The following is a 21,432-nucleotide window of genomic DNA, read 5'->3' on the forward strand; positions in this document are numbered from 1 at the left end:
TGAAACGTTTCTTATTTTCTATGTCATAAAGACAAAATGACCATCGCGATTTCATAGCAATTTTTAGGAATTTCGTTTGAATACTTTAAATATTTTACAAAAATATTTTACGAAAGTAGTGATGAACAAAAAAAAAAGCAGTCACAAATTACGTCATATTAACGAAACATGATGCAATGGTTATGAAATATATATATGTTTCGTATATATATATATATATATATATATATCCCGAGAGCTTCTTTCTATATTTCTTCCTTTCTTAATTCGGCTGAATCAATTAGAAATAATTGAATACGATTGAAAAGTGCAAAGACCCTACGTCACAGTCTCCGACGAGGGTGGACTTTTAAATTGGAACAGATACAGGTCACACCACCTACACATATATCTACAAACCTTGATGCAACCCATGCGACAGTAGAATCGATAATCACGAGGAACTGGTGCGGTTTCCTATGATTTCACGTATAAAATTGCGTATTTTCCTGTCGATAACCAAACTTTTACACAATCAGTAACTGTCCAACTTTAATTAATCGAAGGAACGCGACATAACGCAGTTTATAAACATTCATGTCACCCTTAGTCATCCTACGTCATCCTTAATATTAAAATATTCCTCAGGCCATTTTCGCATTCCACTATTATTTATAATCTAGAATGCATATTCATAACCTAAAACAATCAGCATACACTGGCTCACGAAGATATTCCAACACTTATACAAATCCTTTATGAATATATCATGTGCGTTATACGAGACATTTTCAAATTCCATTAACACTGTAATGAGATCGACCCTTATGATTATATTGGTAAAGTTTTAAACGAATCTGACAATGTACATGTTAAGTTAGGTTTACTTAAGTGTTTTTCATATGGTACTGTAACCTCACGTTACATACATATGTATCTAATCGAACCAATTTTCTCATAATTCAAAACTCTTCCCCAACAACTGTTTAGTTTCATTGTTCCAGAAAAGAAAAAATTGTTCCAGAATTTTATCAATTCTAAAATTCAATAACAGAACTGTTATACATAGTTTCTTCAGTTAAAGTTTGTTCTAAAATAATTATTACGTTAGAAGATTATTTAAATGGAATACAGAAAATCTCTGCCTCTACCAAATGCTAAATTCGTTTCCAGCAATTTTTATTTGAATGTATATATACAAGTTTTTCATACTAAGTACGGAAATACTTTCGTAAGCAAACTATATATTCTGTTAATTCAAAGTCGGTAGTCGAAATTAGAACGATTTATGTATCAACAAAGAAAAAAAAAGTGATTTTAGTACGAAATTTGAATTCTATCGTATCGCTGTTTAATAACATTGTAAATGTAATGTAATAGAGGTTATAAAGGGGCAAGAAATGTATTTATCGATACGATTGATAGGCATAGAAACATAATAAAGTTCCCATTCCCGGCAGCATTCGAAGAACGTTATGTCACTAACAAGCTTCGACTTCATGGCAACATTCATAAACCGATAATATCGTAACAACAACTTCACGCAGGAAGCGGCGGAAACTACTTTCGCACGAAACATCTGTTATCAGTAGGATCCAGCGTTCAAAAACTTTCACCATTACTCAACTAGAAATCTCGATCGATTCCCTTCGAATATTTTGCAACGATATGCACATATATTGGTTTTCATGTAACGATCGACTAAAACCAATTTAAAGCTAATATGTAGATATATGAACTCCATATTGTTTCTGAACTATAGAGGTTATGTTGTTAGAAAGGCCTTTTATATTGTTAATTCCATGTTATTAAAAGGAATTCTCCATAAATTTTGGACATTTTTGTTAATACAAAATTTCACGGTTATAGATGGCACTTATTCGTGTTAACATAATTGTAATGGGCGTGTATAGGTCGGCAAGTACTTTGCCAGCAAACTATACAATCGATACCAGCAGCTCGCGAGCGGTGTGGCTATACGAGCAAAAAGTCTACTAAGTCAAGTTACTTGCTTCTTCAATAAAGAGTAACGATCGTTATCGGTGTAACGGTCGCGAATGAACGTAACTTGATACCGTGATAGTTATTCAAAATTTCTGATGACGCAAACCGAGTTCTCAACTCAGCGGCATGAAATTATCCAACATTCAACATCTATTAATATTTTCATGCATTTTCATTTCTTTTTTCAGCCGACTAATCGATTTCTCAATTTCTAGCTCTCAGTAGGCGTTAACTTCCGCGAATAGAAACTGCATGAAATATGAAAATTGCCTTTAGAAGTACTTAACATTAGGTACAATGCACGTGTAATGTACGGTTCATAAGATAAGAGATGTAAAAAGGTACCAAAATTTGATACAATCGTAATTTTATAAAACTGATTTACATTTACTAAGAGCAATAAATAAATAAAATATATTCCATAGAATATATGATTACCAACATGACGGAAGATTTTTAGTATAAGAGTTATTAGAATTCAATGAAGAATATCAATTTTATCTGTCACTGTACATATGTCGAATGATCCAATAAGGTTTTTATAACGTGCTAGAGGACTTTTTTTTTAGAATGAATCGTCATTTTTCCGATATAGAAGTTCAAAGTTTCAGTTATATAAAACACATTAAATACATGAAAATGAAATCCCTATTTTGTTTATAATTTATTTCAATTTAATGAAATTTTGACAATGTAGATAATTTCTAGAAATGTTCATGCTTGATTTTAAAATCATTAGAAGATAAAATAACAATTGATTACGCTATAAGAATAGTGCCAAATTGAAGAAGAAAAATAAAAAGTGTTTACATATTTAATAGTATTTTATATAATTATAAAAAGTAAAACTGAATTGAACGGAATTGGATAGACTAGACCTCAAACACGAATATCTCAAAAACGTGGGCCCCTTCTGAAAAACCCTATTAGAGCTTTGCAGTAGTAGATATGTACATATGCAATGTTTCCCAATAATCACAATACAATTGTTACGGAGATGATACTACGATTTCTATATAAAAAAAATGAATCGAAAAAACATAAAATACAATTTTTTTTATAACTCGCGTCGTTTCGGGGGAAATTAAATTTAAAAGTATTTGACAAATTTTATTCTGTATTTTCGTCCTATTTTTGCACGTAGAATCACCATTATGCCATATTACTGGAACACACTATATAATACAAGTTGCACTAATATCCCAAATTTCGAAAAAGGATTTCCACATTCATGGCTTGACTTCCTCCCGTTAAAACCTTCTCGATCAAGGCACTTTCGTCCGCGCAACGCCTCGAAATGGAAAGTAACCCGTTAACGTGTAACGGACAGAACACACACACATACACACGAAAGGTGCGCGCTTCATTTCTCGTACATCAGACGTGACTAATGCGGTAACGTCAACACCCAGACATTGGCTTAGGTTCATGCACCTTGAAAAACCGTTTGATCTCGAGAAAAAAATGCAGATATTCCCGTCGGAACATGATTCATCTTCCGGCCAGTCTACGAATCGCTTTGTATATAACAATAGTTGACTATACACACTAGCTATACATTGGTACATTATTGTATTTAATATAGTAGCTAGACTGTAGATATTTATGCAAATTCATATTCTTAAAAATATAATTGAAGAATATGTACATTACAACGTCCTATCTTAGCCGATAAAACCTAGAATAATACAACAAAATGTATTAATGGATATATAGTAAATTATGGCATAGCTTCAACATTTAAATTAAGATAAAAACAAAATATATCCAACATTCACAAACTTTAGAAAAGATTGAGATAAAAAACACTGACTCTTAATACAATAAAGAAATACATATATATGCAAATTAATTAAAGGGATGAAACTTATGTAGAAAATTGCTTGACCTACTAAATATTACAGAGAGTATTATACTGTAAATATTTTATATACCTTTGCAAATTATGTCCACTCTGTGGATTTTTGCACCTTCAAATTTCTTATAAATGTATAAAAATCAATTGAGATTATAGTAATAACAGATTATAATGGCATTTTCGTACGGCTACAAATATTTGATACTATGAAAATGAAATGTGGTTCTTGATAAAACTATGCTTCCTTGGGAAAGAAAGATATGTGCCAATACTTAGCGTGGCCACTGTACGTCTCGCTGATACTCCTCCATGCGAGGACTAATGTTTTCAAAACAAGGTCCTATCCGGGGACCTATCCTCTCACTTTTTTCACGTAACGGAATTGCTCGAAATGCTGGTAAGTTGAAGATCAAAAACAGTTACATTTAGCTATATCTAATTATAATAATTATATATATTATATATCTATATATAGCGCAATTATATCTCGATTAAGTCATACGAACATTGAGAATTTTTATACAAATTCATATTTTTGAAAATACATTTGAAGAAGTCGAAAATTGTTTCCCCTACCAAGTACATATTGTACAAAGCGCTATATTATATTTTATATATTTCCTCATATTATGTGCGTTCTACGAATTCTGCATTTTCAAATTTCCTATAAATTTAATAAATTCGTTATAACATTCAATTCCTAAATACATAAAAATTCACAGTCTAGTTATATGTCATGATATAACGAGCAAAACATTGCTGACTATTTGCATTGAAAATTTGGCTAAAAGTCGATTTCGAAATTTATGCAGACAATGAATCGCAGAAAGTTTGAATTTCTAAAAAAGATTATGTATATGTAAAGCAACATATTAGCGACTTGTCTGCTTGTAGGTGCATGATTACGCTTGAAACGATTCTCAAGGGTTATAACCTAATGTATAACTTAAACCACATCTATTCAGGACCCTTATTCCTGTACTAGCTATCTATTTCTGGTAATTGATATTTTAAAATGGGCTATAATTTGTCAATATTTATTAAAAATACAGCATTACAAATTTATTACTAGGACCATGCGGAAAAACTTAGCATATGTTAATCATTTTTGTGAACATGCCAAGACAATTATTTGCAATAGGAACGCTAAAAAAATATCTAACCTATAGACCTAATTGAAATACTTTCTAACCAGATTAATAAACAGATAGCATGTACAAGATATAAGAAATAAATTTTCAAACTAAAAAATGTTTCCTCGTGAAAATTAACAGTATAGTTAGTAGTTAATGCGTTCGCTACCACGCGTATTTTGTATATTTTGCCCTAGAATATACTATACCGTAACTTTCAATTTTTGTAAAATATTATATTTGTGCACTTTTTCTGACAATTCATTAAAAATTTCTTAGTCCATGAAACTTATTAATGTTACCTAAATCACTCACACCATTGACAGTAAATTAGACTATGAAATTTATCATTGTTATCTAAATCATTCATACTAATGACAATTTATTAGTTTATGAAGCTTATCTTAGTTTAATCGATTTAAAAAATTTAGTAACGTAAGCGATTGACGACCATCGTGACACTAAACGTGCTAAACGAATATGTATGATTCGTCACCGTGAAAATCCTATGTAAAATCACCTCGACTAAATCCGATTCACCTAAGACCTAGAACATTAATCCCATCCTTTCAATGCAAATAACTAGAGCGTGGATATTTACGCAAATTCATATTCCTATGAATATAATTTCAAACACGAAACTTAAACGGAAATGTCTTACTTACTGAATATCGTAACAGATGCCCTTTGCCTATTTCATACAGTGGCATGTAAAGATCTCCGATCAGAATTAGTTTTCAATTCTATATTCAAAAAGTAATTTTAAGTAAATTAGTAAGAGAAGGTATTATAATACACAAGTACCATTATATAGTTATGCAATATTACTTAACAGTTTTTTGAATATCGCACTAAATGAAAGATCTATCTGTTCGGAAACTTCTACACGCCCCAGTATATTTTTGCCTACGATATACATTCTGTACATTCTTCAACTTCCAAATGTCCCATAAATACATAGAATTCCTTAGTCTACAAACACATAATCGTGTCTTCGGACAACTTACATTCGAGATGCTTCTTTTTGGGTCCTATCATCTCCTCGGTAGTAGCTTTGCAGACAGCCTTAGCGAGACCCTGACCGGCGATGCTGTGCCTGGCTGCCAATAGCCTGTCGTTGATCGTCTGTCCCGCCATACTGTCCCTGTACTTCTGTCACACTCGAACTTTTTTTCCTCTGAAGCTCACGCACCTTTCGACTCTCTAACTACTCTCCTTCTCTGTCTCTCGTGTCGTACTATCTATCACAGTCAGGAACAGTTCTGCAGCCTCGACGATAGTGTCACACGCACACCACCACAAACTGGCGTTTCAACCGACACGAGAGTAAAACCTACTCGAGAGCACCAACAGGGAATGAAGAGTTATGTGTAGAACGATATACGTAAAGATTGCGAATATACATGCGTGAAGCCGGTTCCCGTTGGTTCAAGTAGTATTTCCCTCGATTTCGCGACCAACCGGCCTGGCCTCTACTTTTTGGTGTCGCGAATTCGATCGAGCCGAATGAGCTCTCTCGCGCGCGCGTAAAGGGCTCAGCTGGGCGAACGACAGCTCGGCTCACGGCGACGACAGAAGGCTCTCACAACCTGCCAAAATGGCGACCCGGACCTCCTACTCCTTCGCCGGACCGATCACTCCTGACAGCCAATCCTACTCCTTCTCCGCGAACACGGCCTACTACCTCTGACGTCATACTGCGCTAGTCAAATCAACTTCCGTGAACATATACGACACTGCTTTGATAACTGGCCGCAGCTTGAGACAGAATTTGGTCAGATATAGAAGCATCTGTTTGAATTGAGAAACAAGATTGAGCTTTTCACTAACTTCATAATGCTCGTGCCTGTGTGAAACATGGACACAGCTAACCAATTATTTTTTTTATATTACTAAACAATCACATTTTTGTATTTATTAAAAACGCTTTCCTTTACTTTTTACTTCCTACCTAGCATTTTACAGCTGATTGTATTAAAAATACAAAATATAGCATTAGAATTACAAAAAGTATGTTGTTACATAGCCAAAACACAATTCTGTCAAAAAAATTATGTATTTTTAACCGATTTTAACGCATCCATTCTAATCATAACCTTAAATATTTCATCCATTCAGAGCATACATTCATTGTAACAATAGCTTACGAGATTCCACATCAACATAAAATTGCTAAAAAGATAAAAGTATCTGATTTCAGATATCTTATTTAAGATATCCGATATAAATCTACGTATAAGTTGATTGTCGGGATTGAAGATGAGAGAAATGGAAAAAACTGCGAACAAGTGGTAGGGATAGTAGTAGTCAATTTACAAGGCAGGATTCTGGCCACTTAATGAGGGAGTGTTATGGTACGAAATTTTGATAAAAAAATATCTTTAACTTGAATGTTAAATATTTTAGATATTTATAGAATATTATGGTTGATTTATTTTCTCGATCAATTTAGTTATTTTTAATATTGTATAATTTGAATGATACATTATTTTGGTGATAGTTATACATAAAATGGGAGGTGTTATTCTTATTTGGAAATAGTTACAAAATTTTACAAGGACGATAAAGAAAGAATAGTAAAAGAATTGTTAATTAAAATATCGATCGAAAAGGGAGTCTCCGTAACAAGTTCAAAATCGATAACAACGCTTCAATCCCTGCGCACGCATATTTCTTGCCAAGTAAACCATCTAATGTATATTATATCAATGATTAGATAGCAATAATATTGTCCTTTGTTCTAAATGTTTCGACAATCCTTATATCTGTATAATTTGATAATGCATTTTAGCAAACTAAACATTTAAATATGCGAGAGAAATTTCTACACGTTCTAAAGAGAAAATGTCACTAGACGATTTAATTCTGCACTACCATAATTCTTCACAGTCACAGCTAAATTTTTAAATAAATGATGATTTATCTGGAATATAGATATTTGAAAATATCCCAATGAATTTTTTCAAAATTTTTCGCACGACTTATGTACATATTTTTTGAACATTTAATTTCATAATCCTAAATTATATATTTGAAATAACTTTCCTTAAAAATCTATTATTAATCTGCAATTATACAGATTATAAATTAATTAAGAAATCTATAGCTACAGAGAATACAGATTCTCAATTATTGTCCTAACCTCTGTCTTAGCTTGTTCAACGCTTCTTAATTTAATTAAATTTTAAATTTGAGGGACTTTAATGCTACTAATGTTGGTATGTCTTGGCACATTGTGACAAAGTGACAACATAGCACTGTGCTGAAAATTGTAAGATCCACGAATCAATTCGAACCGGTTCTAACCACAAAAATTTTCCTTAAAAATGCGTACGTATGAATTTATAAAGCACTATACTTCAAAACATTTATAGAAATCTTTTTTGCGTAATATAGTGATAAGTTATGTAAAAATATTAAGAGAAATAGTATACTAGACTTCCTGATTAGTTAATATTATAGTCAGATTCCTATGCCAATTTTTCTATTGTAAATTAATTTTCTTCAAAATAACGATTTAAGTAAATAAAATATGGAAACAATATGTTTTCTTTTATTTTTCAGCTGTTAGTAGTGGAGTATCGTTTGTGTTGTCATCTATTTTAACAGTTCTCGTATTTTCGGGAATGCAAATATATAAAGCTTCCCTTGCATCGTCACAGGTTTATACAATATTGGGAGGATATATTGGATCTATATTGTTTTTGTGTGTATTAACTGCAATAGGAAACTTGGAAGCAACGATATTTGGCAAATCTTTTCAACAAAAATTGTTTCCTGAAGGTATGTTACTTGATGTTGATATTAAAAGGTCAAACATCACTAATTCAAGATAATAATCAAATTTTCTTGTTACAGTTATTTTTTCATTGATAATCAGTTTAATTGCATCAGGTCTAGTACATCGTGTGGCAACTACAACGTGCTTCCTGTTTTCTATGATTGCATTATATTATATTAATCGAATTTCCCAAGAAACATATGCTGTTCCAGTACCTACAGTTTCAGTTCACACAAAGAAAAGAAAGTAAAAGAATCATAAAAAGTCAGAGAAATTTATTAATCATTACACTACTGCACTTTTAAAAAACTAATTATTCTTGTAACTATTTTAACTTATGAATCTTTGCATAAAATTGTTTTGTTATTATTGACTAATTAATTATTTCTCCCCATCTCTATAAGGACAGAACTACAAAAGATAGATAATAAAAATCAAAATATATTTATATTATGTATAAATATTTTACAATACTTTAGGATTTTGCTTTCTTTTGCTGCTTCTGTGCTTCTCTGCTTCTTCTTTATCACTGAAATATTCAAAAGACTCGTCTAAGTCATCAACACTGAGAGCATCTTTGTTCTCTTTTGCATCAGGATTATCTAAAGTAGGCTGAGACATAACTTGTTTATAAATCGTCATTGCCTAAAAGATAAAGTAATCATATACAACAATATACAATCTGCAAAGTAGTACACAGGGACAAATTTTTGGGTGACATACTTGTGTTACTAAGGAAGACACATCAGAAACATTACTGGGCAAGATCAAAGTATTGTTGACTTTTGCCAATTTGTTGAATGCTTTGACATACTGTTCTGCTATACTATATGCCGCTGCATTTTTTGCATCTGTCATATTGAGAGCATTTGCCACAAGTTTTAAACTCTTTGCACGTGCTTCCGCAATGGCTACTAAAGCCTGTGCAGTACCAGTTGCCTTATTTATTTCTTCCTGTTTTGTAGCCTCTGTTATGGTATCATGTAAGTTATTTATAATTTTTTAAACATAATAGATTGTTGACTAAAAACACGATTATTACCAGATGCTAGAATCTGCGCTAAACGTTTTCCTTCTGCTATATTTATTTCTGCTTCTCTAGTTCCTTCTGATTCTAAAACTGCGGCTCTCTTCTTGCGTTCTGCTTCCACTTGCATTTGCATTGCTTCTTGTACTCTCTGAGGTAGTCTTATGTCGCCTGTTACAAGAAATTCAAGTGACAATAACTTTTTATATCAAATGAAAAAGTTTCTTCAATTAGCCTTACGTATTTCATATCTTAAACAAGCTATTCCCCAAGCTTCACTTGCTTTATTTATACTCTCAACGATACAAACATTGAGCCCTTCTCTTTCTCTGAACACATTATCCAAAGGTATTTTTCCTAGCTCAGATCTCATTGTAGTTTGAGCTATTTGAACTACGGCAAACTCAGGATCATCAACACCATATGAAGCTAGAAATGGATTAACTACTCTTAAGTATAATACACCATCAATATTTAACGTTACATTATCTACAATAAAAGAACAATATAATTAATACCATACTTATATCTGTAATATTTAAACATATAATTGAATGTACCTGAAGTAACAGCACTTTGTTGAGGTATTTCTATAGCTATTTCTTTGAGACACTGAACATATTTAATTCTATCAATTATTGGTGTAAGAATATTTAAGCCTGGGTTTAGAATCCTATGAAACTTTCCCATTCTTTCGACAACCCATGCCTAGAAGGATTTATTGAAAGAAATTTGAAATGAATTCTCAATTGGTAAAAGAATAATAGAAATGATTATAAACCTCTTGTTGTGGAACAAATAGTATAATGGTATTCATTGGAGTGTTAGATTTACATCTAACATGTTGTATTATCGGCAGTTTAGCAACATGATGTTCAAATCCAAGAGCTGGTTGATGCTTTAAATAAAATTTTGGTTATATTGCAAAAGACTGCAAATATAGATTTTAGGAATAATGTTTTAAGAAATGAGATTACCTTTAATATTCCAAAATTACGAGCAAGCTGTTTAAATTGGCAGTTTAATCCCCACTTGTACGTTCGCAACATTGTACTGACAGACACAAGAGATGTTTTCCAGTACTGTATCAGGTTAGATTCACGCGTTTAAACTACGTAATACCATATCTTTGTAAACGGAAATTTTAACAGAAAAGGAACGTTGAACAAACGTCCACTGGGATATTTACATACAATACCCGAGTAATCACAAAAAAAATGTTTTCAGTCATAAACCATGATATTTCATTCTTCGCATTCCCAAATTTGATGAAACGCCGAGAGGTTCAACGCAGCTGAGCGGAGCTTATACAAGATGTCCCAATAATCATAATACAATCGACAAATCAAAAATATAGAGTAACGTGTTTCATATGACGCTTTTTTCTTCTTTCATTTAATCTTTTAGATTGATCGAATACAATTAAACTTAGCTAAAGAATATATTTCTTCAACCTCTAAGCAATATTTAAATCTTAATTATTCCTTGAAAAACATCATACACCTAGTTTTACTCACGCTATCAATAATTTAAAACTATTTAAATTTTTCAATTTTTTATTCTTGAATATTCAACAATTCATGAATTAATCGTAAATATACTTGACTCTTTAAAAGACCGCACAATCTAGTAAATATCTTTTAACCTAAAGATTAAATTTTTATATTTAGTAATAATTATTAAATATTAAAATACTAAAATATTTTCTCATTTCATTTAAATATTTAGCAATAATAATAATTATTATGTAATTTATTTACATACCATTCACATATCATCGACCCATTATTACTTGAAATGAGACACTAAAATTTTTCATGTTCCACAAGATTATTAAGTTATCGTAACAAAATATTCATTTAAAAATTCAAGTAGCGTTTGTAGTGCTTTAAAATGAGATTTAACAATGTTGTTTGCATAATGCTACAATTATATATCACTGTGAAATTATAAACGAGGAAGTTCATCTTATTTTTTTGTGCAGTATAGTCATATACTCTATAATAAGAAGAATAAGGAGTAGAGAAAAGTTATATTTACAGACGAAAAGAGGTTTAACTTACATGGTCTAGATGATCTCGATTTTTATTATCATATCAAATATGCCTTGAAGAAGAATGAAACAAGATATTCATAGGGTTATATTTGAAAACTGTATCATTCGTTACCAAAACGGATGTTATAGATAGCAGAAGATAAGATCGGATCGACGCATTATTAAATAATAAATTGTATAAATGTGTAATAATATAAATTCGACAATAAAAGGTTTACTTTACTTATAGGTATTATATTGTTATAAAGCATTTTTCACATATCATTCGCCAAATTTCATATCTTGAATCATCCTTCATAATACATTTATTATCGAATTACACAAAACTTAAAATCTTGTAACGATAAAATATCGAGATTCACGCCATCTTGATCGATTCGATATATTTCAAATTACAAAAAGACTAATTTGATTGTTCTTTAATTTCTTTATATTTCATGTAATTTATTAAGAATCGATTTAATTGGATTTAGAAGACGATACTTAGATATAAATAAATATATATTTATATGTAAATATCTTTCATAATATCAATCTTTGATAATACATATATTTATTATCCATCATGCAAGGTCGAAAGTTTTCAAACACTGCAATCGAGAGTTACGTCATCTCGACTGATTCGATACATTTTAAATTATGAAAGAACTACGTTATTCGTTAGTTTTTATTATATACTAATTCGTTTGATTTACTAAAATTCATTTTAATCTTCAAGTATTAACATGCAAGATTTAGTAAAAGAGAAAACTTTGTGATTTATGAAATTTTGAACACTTGGTATGAAAAACTTTGAACACTTCAGTATAACATATTTAGTAGGGTATGTATGTGATATGAAGTGTTATGTAAAACATTTTGAAATTTTATTAGCACTATGATGAGACAATCTTCGGCGTTTTTTGTTATTACTCTTTAATATGCAAATTAAGAGTATTATTTGAACAATACAAATGCCACATTGATCAATTCCATAAACTGAATTATGTAGAAATTACTATAATTAGGTGTATGATGTTCTAGAAAAATTACGACGTAAGATTGAAATCTAACTCGAAAAAATGACATGTCATATGAATTAACCTAGTATGTACATTGTTAGATTCGGTTCAAACTTTACCAATATAATCACGACAGTTGTGTTTCATTATAGTAACGAAATTTCAAATTGTTTTGTATAATATACGCATAAAATGTCTTTAAAAGTGTTTGTGCACTTTCGTGAGTCACTGTAACACTCAAGAATTATATTCATGATTATATTTGCAAAAAGTTTATATAGATGTTTACATACTTTACTGAGCCACTGTGAGATTACAAAAAACTCCATCTACTTGACGTATCTTCGTATTGCCCGCGGCATGACAGTGTTAGAAACGTGTCTGTGCTAGGGTTAAAAGAAAAGGACCTAACCTCTATTGGTCACCGTAAACTATTGTTACAAGATCAACCAATAGGAAACGATGTTGTTCACGCGGAGAGAAATAATGCAGAAGTTGGGGGAACAGTCTACTGTGGCAATTGTATGGTAACTGACAGTTCAGTGGAAAATATCGTGTATGTAGGTGCATGTCATTATTCAGATCGAAAAATTACGGTTTAATCGAAAATGTCATCTCCTGCACAAGTGGTAAGCAATATTTCTTCCTATTGATTTTTCAATTCCAAATAATCTTTCCAACAGTCTTTGTTGAATTTATACATTTTTCTTGTTATTCACATCTTGACAGTTCTCAGATGCAGGTTCGTTATTTTCTCCTTCGTAGAACAAAGACTTCGAAAGATTCTTCTTCCTTTTTATTATAGTAAAATACAGAAACTCAAAAATTACAAAAGAACATTCCATTGAACAGCTGTTCTCTTTGTTTTGAACAAGCGCTACCTTTTTTGCGTCCAGCGCTGACTGACTTTCGTTTTTGTTTACGGGCTATTAATAACTAATGTTGGTAGTATTGCCTGAGTCAGTTTGTTTTTACGTTTATTTCCGCCAGCTGGCAATAAGAACATAAAGAATTCGTTCGTTTTTCTTCGTTTCAACTCGATCTATTACTTTTCGTTGTCAGTTTCTTGTTATAGGAGGTACGACGTTTTAAATATTTAGCCTTAACGCGATATACCGTATAATCTAATTAGTAAAGTATAAATTGTTGCAACTATATGAATTAAATTTACTCTTATTGATATGAAAATTAAGTGCTACTGAATACTCTTTAACTATCCTGACTAAGTTACTCTGCAATCTTCCACTGATTCTATAATTGATCAATTAACATTATAAAGTAACGTTATATAGTATATGTAATGTTTTATTGAAATATATTTTTGTTCCAGACAAAGAATAAAATCAGTCCTTGAAAATTAATTCCTTCCAATTCTGTATTCTATTGAAATCATCATTTAAATTGACTGTTTTATTGGAATTATATCATTGGAATTTTTATAATTCCCAATTATTTGCATACAGTACCAAGTTTAAAGTGCATGGAACTGTTCTTTGGTTTATCTTTATCATGATAATCTAGTTTGTCTTTCATGAATTTTAAACTCAAACAAATATTACGATTGCACAAGGGTATAGAACAACAATTAACAAAACCATTATGTTTCTACATTATGATAATGTACTATTCTATTATCTTATCTTTTGTATCTGTTTATTTTTCCTTTCTTTCATTCTTCGTGCCTCATACAAGATATGTGTATTTTAAAACAATTAACTTTTCTTTTCAAACATTTTACATAACCCCTTAAACTTTTTTATAATAACAAACATCCATTACACACGCATAAATAACTTACAATTAGACGCATTAACAAAATTATCCTTCCCTAACACTCTGTTTGCTGAGACTGGTTCAATGAGTAAAATAATAAATATGTCATATTAAGCGTAATTTATACATACAACATATAAAATCGATGACGTACCGCATGCGTTTCGGAAAAATTTGGTATATATAACTATCTTGCGAAATAAGTTATGTTTATGAAAATATATGTTAATTATGTCGTAAAATAAAACTAACTGTAAGATATTTAATATCGAAGGGAAACAAAGAAAAGGAAGAAAGATTTAAATTAATTAAAATTCATTAATTTTTTATTAGACGCGGTACAATAAAATCGTACAAAAGTAAAATACATGGATTGCGGATTTTTATGCAAATTCATATCTTTATGAACGTAATATTTAGTATAATATTACAAATATAATGTAAAAAATGGAACTTAGAAAATTGTTTTACCTATTAAATATTATAGAGACTCCCATACCTGAATATTTTTAAATTTTTGTAAATTATTTTGCATTTTCGAACTTCCTATAAATACATAAAAATCCGTATTCCAAAAATAAAAATAATAAGAACAATTAAGAGGAATTAAAAGTAAAATAAAATGAAAAGATTAGTAGTCGATAACAAGAGCATTCAAATGGGTTAACACGTTGACTGCCACAGTGATCATCAAATTGTTTAGCATGATTAAAAAAAGGATAAATTTTCTGCACTAAGCAATTTTCAACAATGTGAATGACTTAGGTTAAATTATGCGCAATTGCGCATATTAAAAATGCGGAAAAAATGCGCAAATATAATATAATATAATGCAAAAATTCAATATTACGGTGTAGTATATTTCATTCTCTTTTCCAGAGTGAAATATAGAAAGTTCGTGTGTCAGTGAACGTGTTAAGAAAAGATTGTTATTGTTAGTACAGTAGCGTTTCGGTTAAGAAGGTGTCAGTCACGTTCACGGTCGGTCATTCGATTCCGATTTCATGTTTTGTCTGTTCCAGTTAAAAAGTGTCGGCCCAAAGCTAGTCCCATTCTTTAAAAGCGTGTCCGTGTATTTTATATTACTGGCCGAGCAGCCGTCCCTGCTGACGGCATGTTTCAAGTGTTTGCCAATTATAAGTCTTATCGTCTTTGTTCTTCTACATGGAATTAGTTTATCGCAGGAGTAAGTGCGACAGAATTTTGCATGTGCCGATCCTTTTTGTCTCACGCCTCTTGTTCTGCAACTCAACAACACTCTATTAAATGGTTGTTTCAATCTTTTATTTCAAATTAATATATAATATTAATGTATTAATACATTGAAAAATTTGAAAAAAAAGTAAAGAAAAGGAAATGAAAATGAAAAATCGCACCAGTAGTGTCACTAGCGCTCCATGCATTTTGGAAATAAAATCGAGAAGTATTAACCCGGAGGTAATTTATCGACCTCCGTGTTTCCATTTTTGTTATCAACTTAACGACGCAACGTAGTTGTTGCCGTTTACAGTGACTCATTAAAACATTTCAACATTTAACATGGGCAATTTTTATGTACATATTAGTATGACACGACTATCATGATTATATCGATAAAAAATCAATCTGAAAATATATATATATCAATGATGGGTGAACAAAAAGATATAAGTTAAATTTTAGTCAAACCAGGATAAGTATATCCTTTATTCGTGATCTGTGGTTAATTCGAATCATTTTTGTAAAACGCAATTGTGTCAGATACTGGTTGATCAAATAAAAATATCAAACTGGAGATTTTGGTCAAAATAACATAGATCATCAATTTCAAAGAAAGAAGAATGTTTCCAAATCTAAATGAACATAACAAATGTTTTGTAAGTGCAATGGAATGAAACATATTCTAACAGTTGATCTTACATCGTACTTTAAATATTGTTAGTAGTTCTTTGCAAAACTAATAATTCTGACTTAATACTCTTTTGTCTGCATAAATATATGATACACTATAATATATATAGTATATAGTATATAGTATATAGTATAATAGTTACAAGATATTTTATATTTGCACTAAATATTTTGTAGCTTCCATGTATATTTTTACATTCGACTGAAATTTTACCGATATAATCATGGTAGCTACGACTCATTATGGTGGTAATAAAATCCGAAAATGTTTAGAAAATGTGTGTAATATATAATACGCGTAATATATTCATACAGAATGTTTATAGATATTTGAATAGTTCTGTGAGTTACTATACATATGTCATATTATATCTACAAAATGATACTTCTAACGAGCAAGCGTTTTACTGAGCGGAAGATACGAGTTAATCGAGTCAATGTTACATTTCCGTGGCTACTCGTAGGTGCTAGCCATTTATCATACGACCTCGCTTACATGCTTATTTTCAGGTCACTTTTTTTTCCTAATCGGTAACGCACATATTTTTAAACGTCCCGCCAAGTTTGTTCTTTTTAACGATTTTCGCACTCCACAGATCGCGCGAAATTCTCGATTGATCTCGTAAGAGCAATTTTCTGTTGGAAACAAAGAAGAGGATCGATTTATTTCGAGGCAGAATATAACGTTCTGCGTCGGCCTTGTGACGTACATACCGATGATTGCTCTTCTTCCTATGTAACGTACGAAATGTTCGCTATTACGTTTCGGCAGCCGGCAATATATATATTAACGATATTTCTGTAATATTTTAAACAAAAAAAAAAAATTATATCGCTTTATAAAAGATGAACATTGATTGAAAAATATTACAAGCGAAAAAGTCACCTGAAAATGTAAGTGTAAGCTAGAATATTTCTTCACTGCTTCTCTGTGCTTCTGTTTGCTTGGAACCTTGGGTCAGAGCTGGGCAATAATCATCTGAAATATTCAGTTTCATTAATTATTTATAATAGAATTATTTATCATTTCAAATATTTATAGAAAGATAAATAACGAATAATTTTATTAACATATAATGTTGTCGTATTATGTAAAATTCATTTGTTAAATAAAATATATATGCCCATTTCTGTCATGATGGAAGTAATGTCTTTGGCGAAATGTATTTGTCGATTAGTGTTGATACTTATAGCTGATAATAAACATTTATGAATAAAGCTATCATGGAACCTATTTAGTATTGGAACTACCTATGAACTATAACTTATGTAAGGTATAATTTATATTTATCCATAAATGTTTAAAAAATCTCAGGAAAAGTCCCAAAGAATGCACCATTGTAATTCTAAAGATTTGTAATAAAATTTTTAATAAAATTTGCCATACAATTTTTAAGAAAAATTAAGTAAAATCGGTAGTTCTAGTATTACTGTTATTGCTACTTCTGTTTTAACATTAAACATCGCTATTCTATTTAGTTTTGGAAATTGAATATCCCGAGAGAGACACTTACGATTGACGGTCTTATTTTTCAGATACAGATTCTCCAGACGAATATTGACAGGGTTGATATTCAGTTGCATAGGAGATGCGCTATTGGTTTGGCCTAGTTGTTTCACGCCAGGGATGTGCATGTTTGCCCTGGCCCAAATCATGTATATCAGTGCATTCGGTTTTATACCGCTTAACATAATGTTAGGTACAATTTTATACGCGTTGTGTTCGCTAGGTAAGTCAAGAATAATCAGACTGCGAATTTTTATGCATTTATAGGAATTTTAGAATTGCAAAAAATATACGAAATATCCAATGTATAGGACTTATCGTAATATGTAACGAATGAAAGAAATTTCTACTTATTTTTAGATTCCATTTGTTTAATTGAGTTCGTAAAACCAATTTCCATAAAAATCCGTAGTCTATGAATAATCCTCCGTCCTCATTATAAAAATAAACATACTGATTAAATATGGTGTCTCAATAACCATTTCCACATTTGTTGTATGACATCTTTGTTCTACATTTCCAACGTATCCTTTCACATAGAATCATCCTCCTGCCGATTGCGCCATGATTATCGAGACATCCTACATATACAAAAATTAATCAAGCTTTTGGAAATATAATAAAAAAATCGTATTTTTCAGTCATATACGCTTTAATGCCTGGTCTGAATGGAATTCTGGTGATTGGGGTTCCTGTTTACACGGTGTTACTAACCACCATGGCGTGGAGGGCAATCTCTAGAGTGGAATTTTACAAAGTACAGAGAAAAGTAGAAAACAAAATGAAAAGTTTTGTTTTGTTTACACACGGTGTTTTCTAGTCTTTTGGAATTTTCATGGATCGTTTGGCTTACTTCCTGCCTTTTATCTAGCAGAAAATTAGATTAGCTGTAGATAAATTGAGTTACATGTTTTGTTACGTTGAGTGTAACATGATCCACTGATCCAACTAAAGGGTGAAACGAGTCATGTAAAAACAAGATGGGTAGGAGATGGCCTACACCTTGACCACGTGCATCTACGTACCATGCTTCCTTGTTCATCACGTCGAAAGGGAGGAGGCTGCCTGTTATAAATAAATTATAATTTAAGAAGACTTTTATTCAATTATCCAGATTAAAGGAGATGTATCCGTTCATGAAAGGATTATATTGGGTCGTTCGAGAAGTTCGTAACGTTTTTATTATGAATTTCTATCCAACACGTGTAGCTAAACTGATTAGCTGTTATTATTTATTAGACTGCAGATTTTTATGTATTTATTACATATTATACAAAGATATATGCATATAGAATATCCAAAATATAGTACCGGTTTAATATTTAGTAAAACAAATCTAATCCCACTTTTTTAACTATATTTATAAAAGGACGAATTTGCATAAATATATCCGTAGTTTATTTATGACTTAAAAGTTATTCGAACCAATTTTCCGAGCAAAAATAATACGACTGGAAAGCACCGTGCTGGAAAGTACAGTCACTATTTTCATCATACATGATCTATTGAATAAATCGTATTTCTTCGTCAGGAGCTATGGACGTGGACTAAATTATGCAGCTGCATTGGTAGTATATGTTTCCTCATATCTGATACGCTGCTCGGATTTCACTATTTTCATACTCCACTACCTTATTCTCAGGTATAGTGATTTTGATACATAATATCTTTATACATATTTTCAATATGATTTTCTTTATTGTCCTTTTTTTGTTAACTCGTCAAAGTATTTTTCAGATTTCTATAATGTTAACGTACTATGCGGCTCAATTGGGAATAGCTTTGAGCGCAGTTGGTTCTAAAAATAGCAACAACAACAATAATAATAACGTTAGCAATGATAAAACTGACACAGCCTTGGTCAAGGGTTAAGAGAGAATTTCCTCTTCTGTTTATAGACTATAAATATTATGAATTACATTATACTGCTCGAAATAATTCGAAACATAGGCACGAATGAAAATACTCTAAGATATTAGGAAAGTTTAGTTTCCACAGCGTTGATAACTGTCGATATATAGATAATAATCTAGCTATTTTGAGCAGTATATTACGACTAGAGACCACATAGATCAGTTTAGCGTAATCGTTGTTTTGAAATAGGTACAATGCACCTCGTTAAAGGATTTATGATAATCGTAAATCTAGAAATCATAAACACTGCCACTTTCCTAAGGCAAGGATTTTTACCTGATCATTCAATGATTCATTGTAGTCGATATTTATTGCATTTAACGATCGTCTGATGAACGTTATTCATTCCCTTTCTCTCCGACGTGAACGTCGAATCGAAAGAAAGATATACATATATACTTGAAATGCTGTGAATTATTAAGTATAATCGTATAATGTTATTTAGCGACAATTAGGATGCTCTTTGTGATTGCAAGAATTCTTTTTAGTCCTATTAATACTACATATATGCTCAACGTATAATGTTTACTCAGACTTTCACGTTCGTTTATACCGTTATGAACGTTGAATATTAATAGAGACGAAAAATTTCAATGTTTCTATATAATTGTCAACTCGAAACGAACTTCTCGAGTAAAATATTCGCAAAGATGTTGATACGCGCAGTTTGTATATCATTTCGTGATACATATTACGAACCAAAATGTATTTCTTTGTACAGTAGTGAGTAAAAATGCTAAATATCTCAAGAATAGTTGAATGTTAGTTAAAAGTGTACAGATAGAACGACTTACTTTTACTAAAGTGAATAATGAAATTCTACATGTTTTGGTACTGTTCTCTCGTTTCGAATAATAATATAAAAGAGAAAGAAGAAAATTGTTTGAGGATTTTAAAAACCTTTAGCAATTATTCTTGTAGTTGAATTTCTACTACTAAAACTGGAAACTTCACGTAAGAATATAATATATCATATATTATTTTACTATTGCATTTACCATTATTATTATAAATATTAGACAATAGTATTGCATTTATTCTAATTATGATAGATACCAAGTAGAATATTGACTCGAACAACTAAAATATTATTTTTTCAAAGAAACTATCTTTTATATATCTATGCCGAAGGAGAAGTACGATTTTCCCTTCGGACAAAAATGCGCATTTTATATCTTAGACATTGTAATAATTGACTAGTACACGTTCACTCATAGATCTCGATGACATATCACTTAATATTAATGATTGAACTAATCATATTCAAACCGTAAAAGAACCTGAATTTCTTAGTAGGTATAATTAGAGCTGAGTAAAAATGAACTTGATTAAAAAAACGAAAAAGAATAAATTTCAAATAAAACAACTGAGGTATGAATGAGATTTTTGTTAAAATTGAAATAATGTTAACATTTATTATTACAACAACATTAAATTCAGCTACAACTTCATTAAATTCAGCTCTTTCAATACATATTGTAAAAAGATATATTTAATGTTGTATTTTAA

At 30.8% G+C, this 21,432-nt stretch overlaps 4 protein-coding genes and 1 long non-coding RNA gene across 33 annotated transcripts in view; 2 read left to right on the top strand and 3 right to left on the bottom strand.

Annotated features, from left to right (window-relative positions):
- Positions 1-6,636, bottom strand: part of LOC122576659 (phosphatidylinositol-binding clathrin assembly protein LAP) — a 32,398-nt gene extending 25,762 nt beyond the window's left edge. For 12 of the 25 annotated variants that reach the window (XM_043747310.1, XM_043747308.1, XM_043747300.1 and 9 more), the window contains exon 1: positions 5,982-6,634. In XM_043747310.1, the coding sequence (XP_043603245.1) occupies positions 5,982-6,111 (130 nt within the window). In that variant the 5' untranslated portion in view covers positions 6,112-6,634. Of the gene's footprint in view, positions 1-5,981 lie in introns of all 25 variants that reach the window. The other 13 variants (XM_043747286.1, XM_043747284.1, XM_043747291.1 and 10 more) reach the window with 4 other exon arrangements.
- A 1,514-nt stretch (positions 6,637-8,150) lies between these two features.
- On the top strand, positions 8,151-9,124 carry LOC122576673 (protein KRTCAP2 homolog). Its single transcript, XM_043747336.1, has 3 exons — positions 8,151-8,304; positions 8,539-8,757; positions 8,833-9,124. Exons 1-3 carry the CDS (start codon positions 8,301-8,303, stop codon positions 9,003-9,005), a joined length of 396 nt encoding a protein of 131 aa, XP_043603271.1. The 5' UTR covers positions 8,151-8,300; the 3' UTR covers positions 9,006-9,124.
- Positions 9,125-9,176: 52 nt separating this feature from the next.
- LOC122576670 (stomatin-like protein 2, mitochondrial) lies at positions 9,177-11,700 on the bottom strand. Its single transcript, XM_043747329.1, has 8 exons — positions 11,547-11,700; positions 10,760-11,427; positions 10,564-10,680; positions 10,343-10,490; positions 10,023-10,271; positions 9,798-9,953; positions 9,479-9,723; positions 9,177-9,400 (listed from the first exon to the last, which is right to left on the bottom strand). Exons 2-8 carry the CDS (start codon positions 10,829-10,831, stop codon positions 9,221-9,223), a joined length of 1,167 nt encoding a protein of 388 aa, XP_043603264.1. The 5' UTR covers positions 10,832-11,427; positions 11,547-11,700; the 3' UTR covers positions 9,177-9,220.
- A 516-nt stretch (positions 11,701-12,216) lies between these two features.
- On the top strand, positions 12,217-21,345 carry LOC122576671 (lysoplasmalogenase-like protein TMEM86A). Of its 4 annotated transcripts, none has more exons than XM_043747333.1 (6): positions 12,217-13,468; positions 15,635-15,798; positions 18,039-18,232; positions 18,651-18,778; positions 19,541-19,651; positions 19,737-21,345. In XM_043747333.1, the coding sequence occupies exons 1-6, from the start codon at positions 13,448-13,450 to the stop codon at positions 19,809-19,811; spliced, it is 693 nt and encodes a 230-aa protein (XP_043603268.1). In that variant the 5' UTR covers positions 12,217-13,447; the 3' UTR covers positions 19,812-21,345. The 4 variants fall into 4 exon arrangements, with proteins under 4 accessions (XP_043603268.1, XP_043603269.1, XP_043603266.1 ...); XM_043747334.1 differs by having other exon boundaries at positions 12,404-13,468; positions 18,651-18,766; XM_043747331.1 differs by having other exon boundaries at positions 12,408-13,468; positions 19,747-21,345.
- LOC122576677 lies at positions 15,712-18,145 on the bottom strand. 2 transcript variants are annotated; one of them, XR_006319852.1, is made up of 4 exons: positions 18,017-18,145; positions 17,217-17,481; positions 15,989-17,138; positions 15,712-15,853 (listed from the first exon to the last, which is right to left on the bottom strand). It is a non-coding gene; the product is annotated as an uncharacterized LOC122576677 (long non-coding RNA). The 2 variants fall into 2 exon arrangements; XR_006319851.1 differs by lacking the exon at positions 15,712-15,853 and having other exon boundaries at positions 15,863-17,138.
- Positions 21,346-21,432: the final 87 nt, after the last annotated feature.

The sequence above is a fragment of the Bombus pyrosoma genome, linkage group LG16 (genome assembly GCF_014825855.1).
Source record: "Bombus pyrosoma isolate SC7728 linkage group LG16, ASM1482585v1, whole genome shotgun sequence".
Lineage (NCBI taxonomy): Eukaryota > Metazoa > Arthropoda > Insecta > Hymenoptera > Apidae > Bombus > Bombus pyrosoma.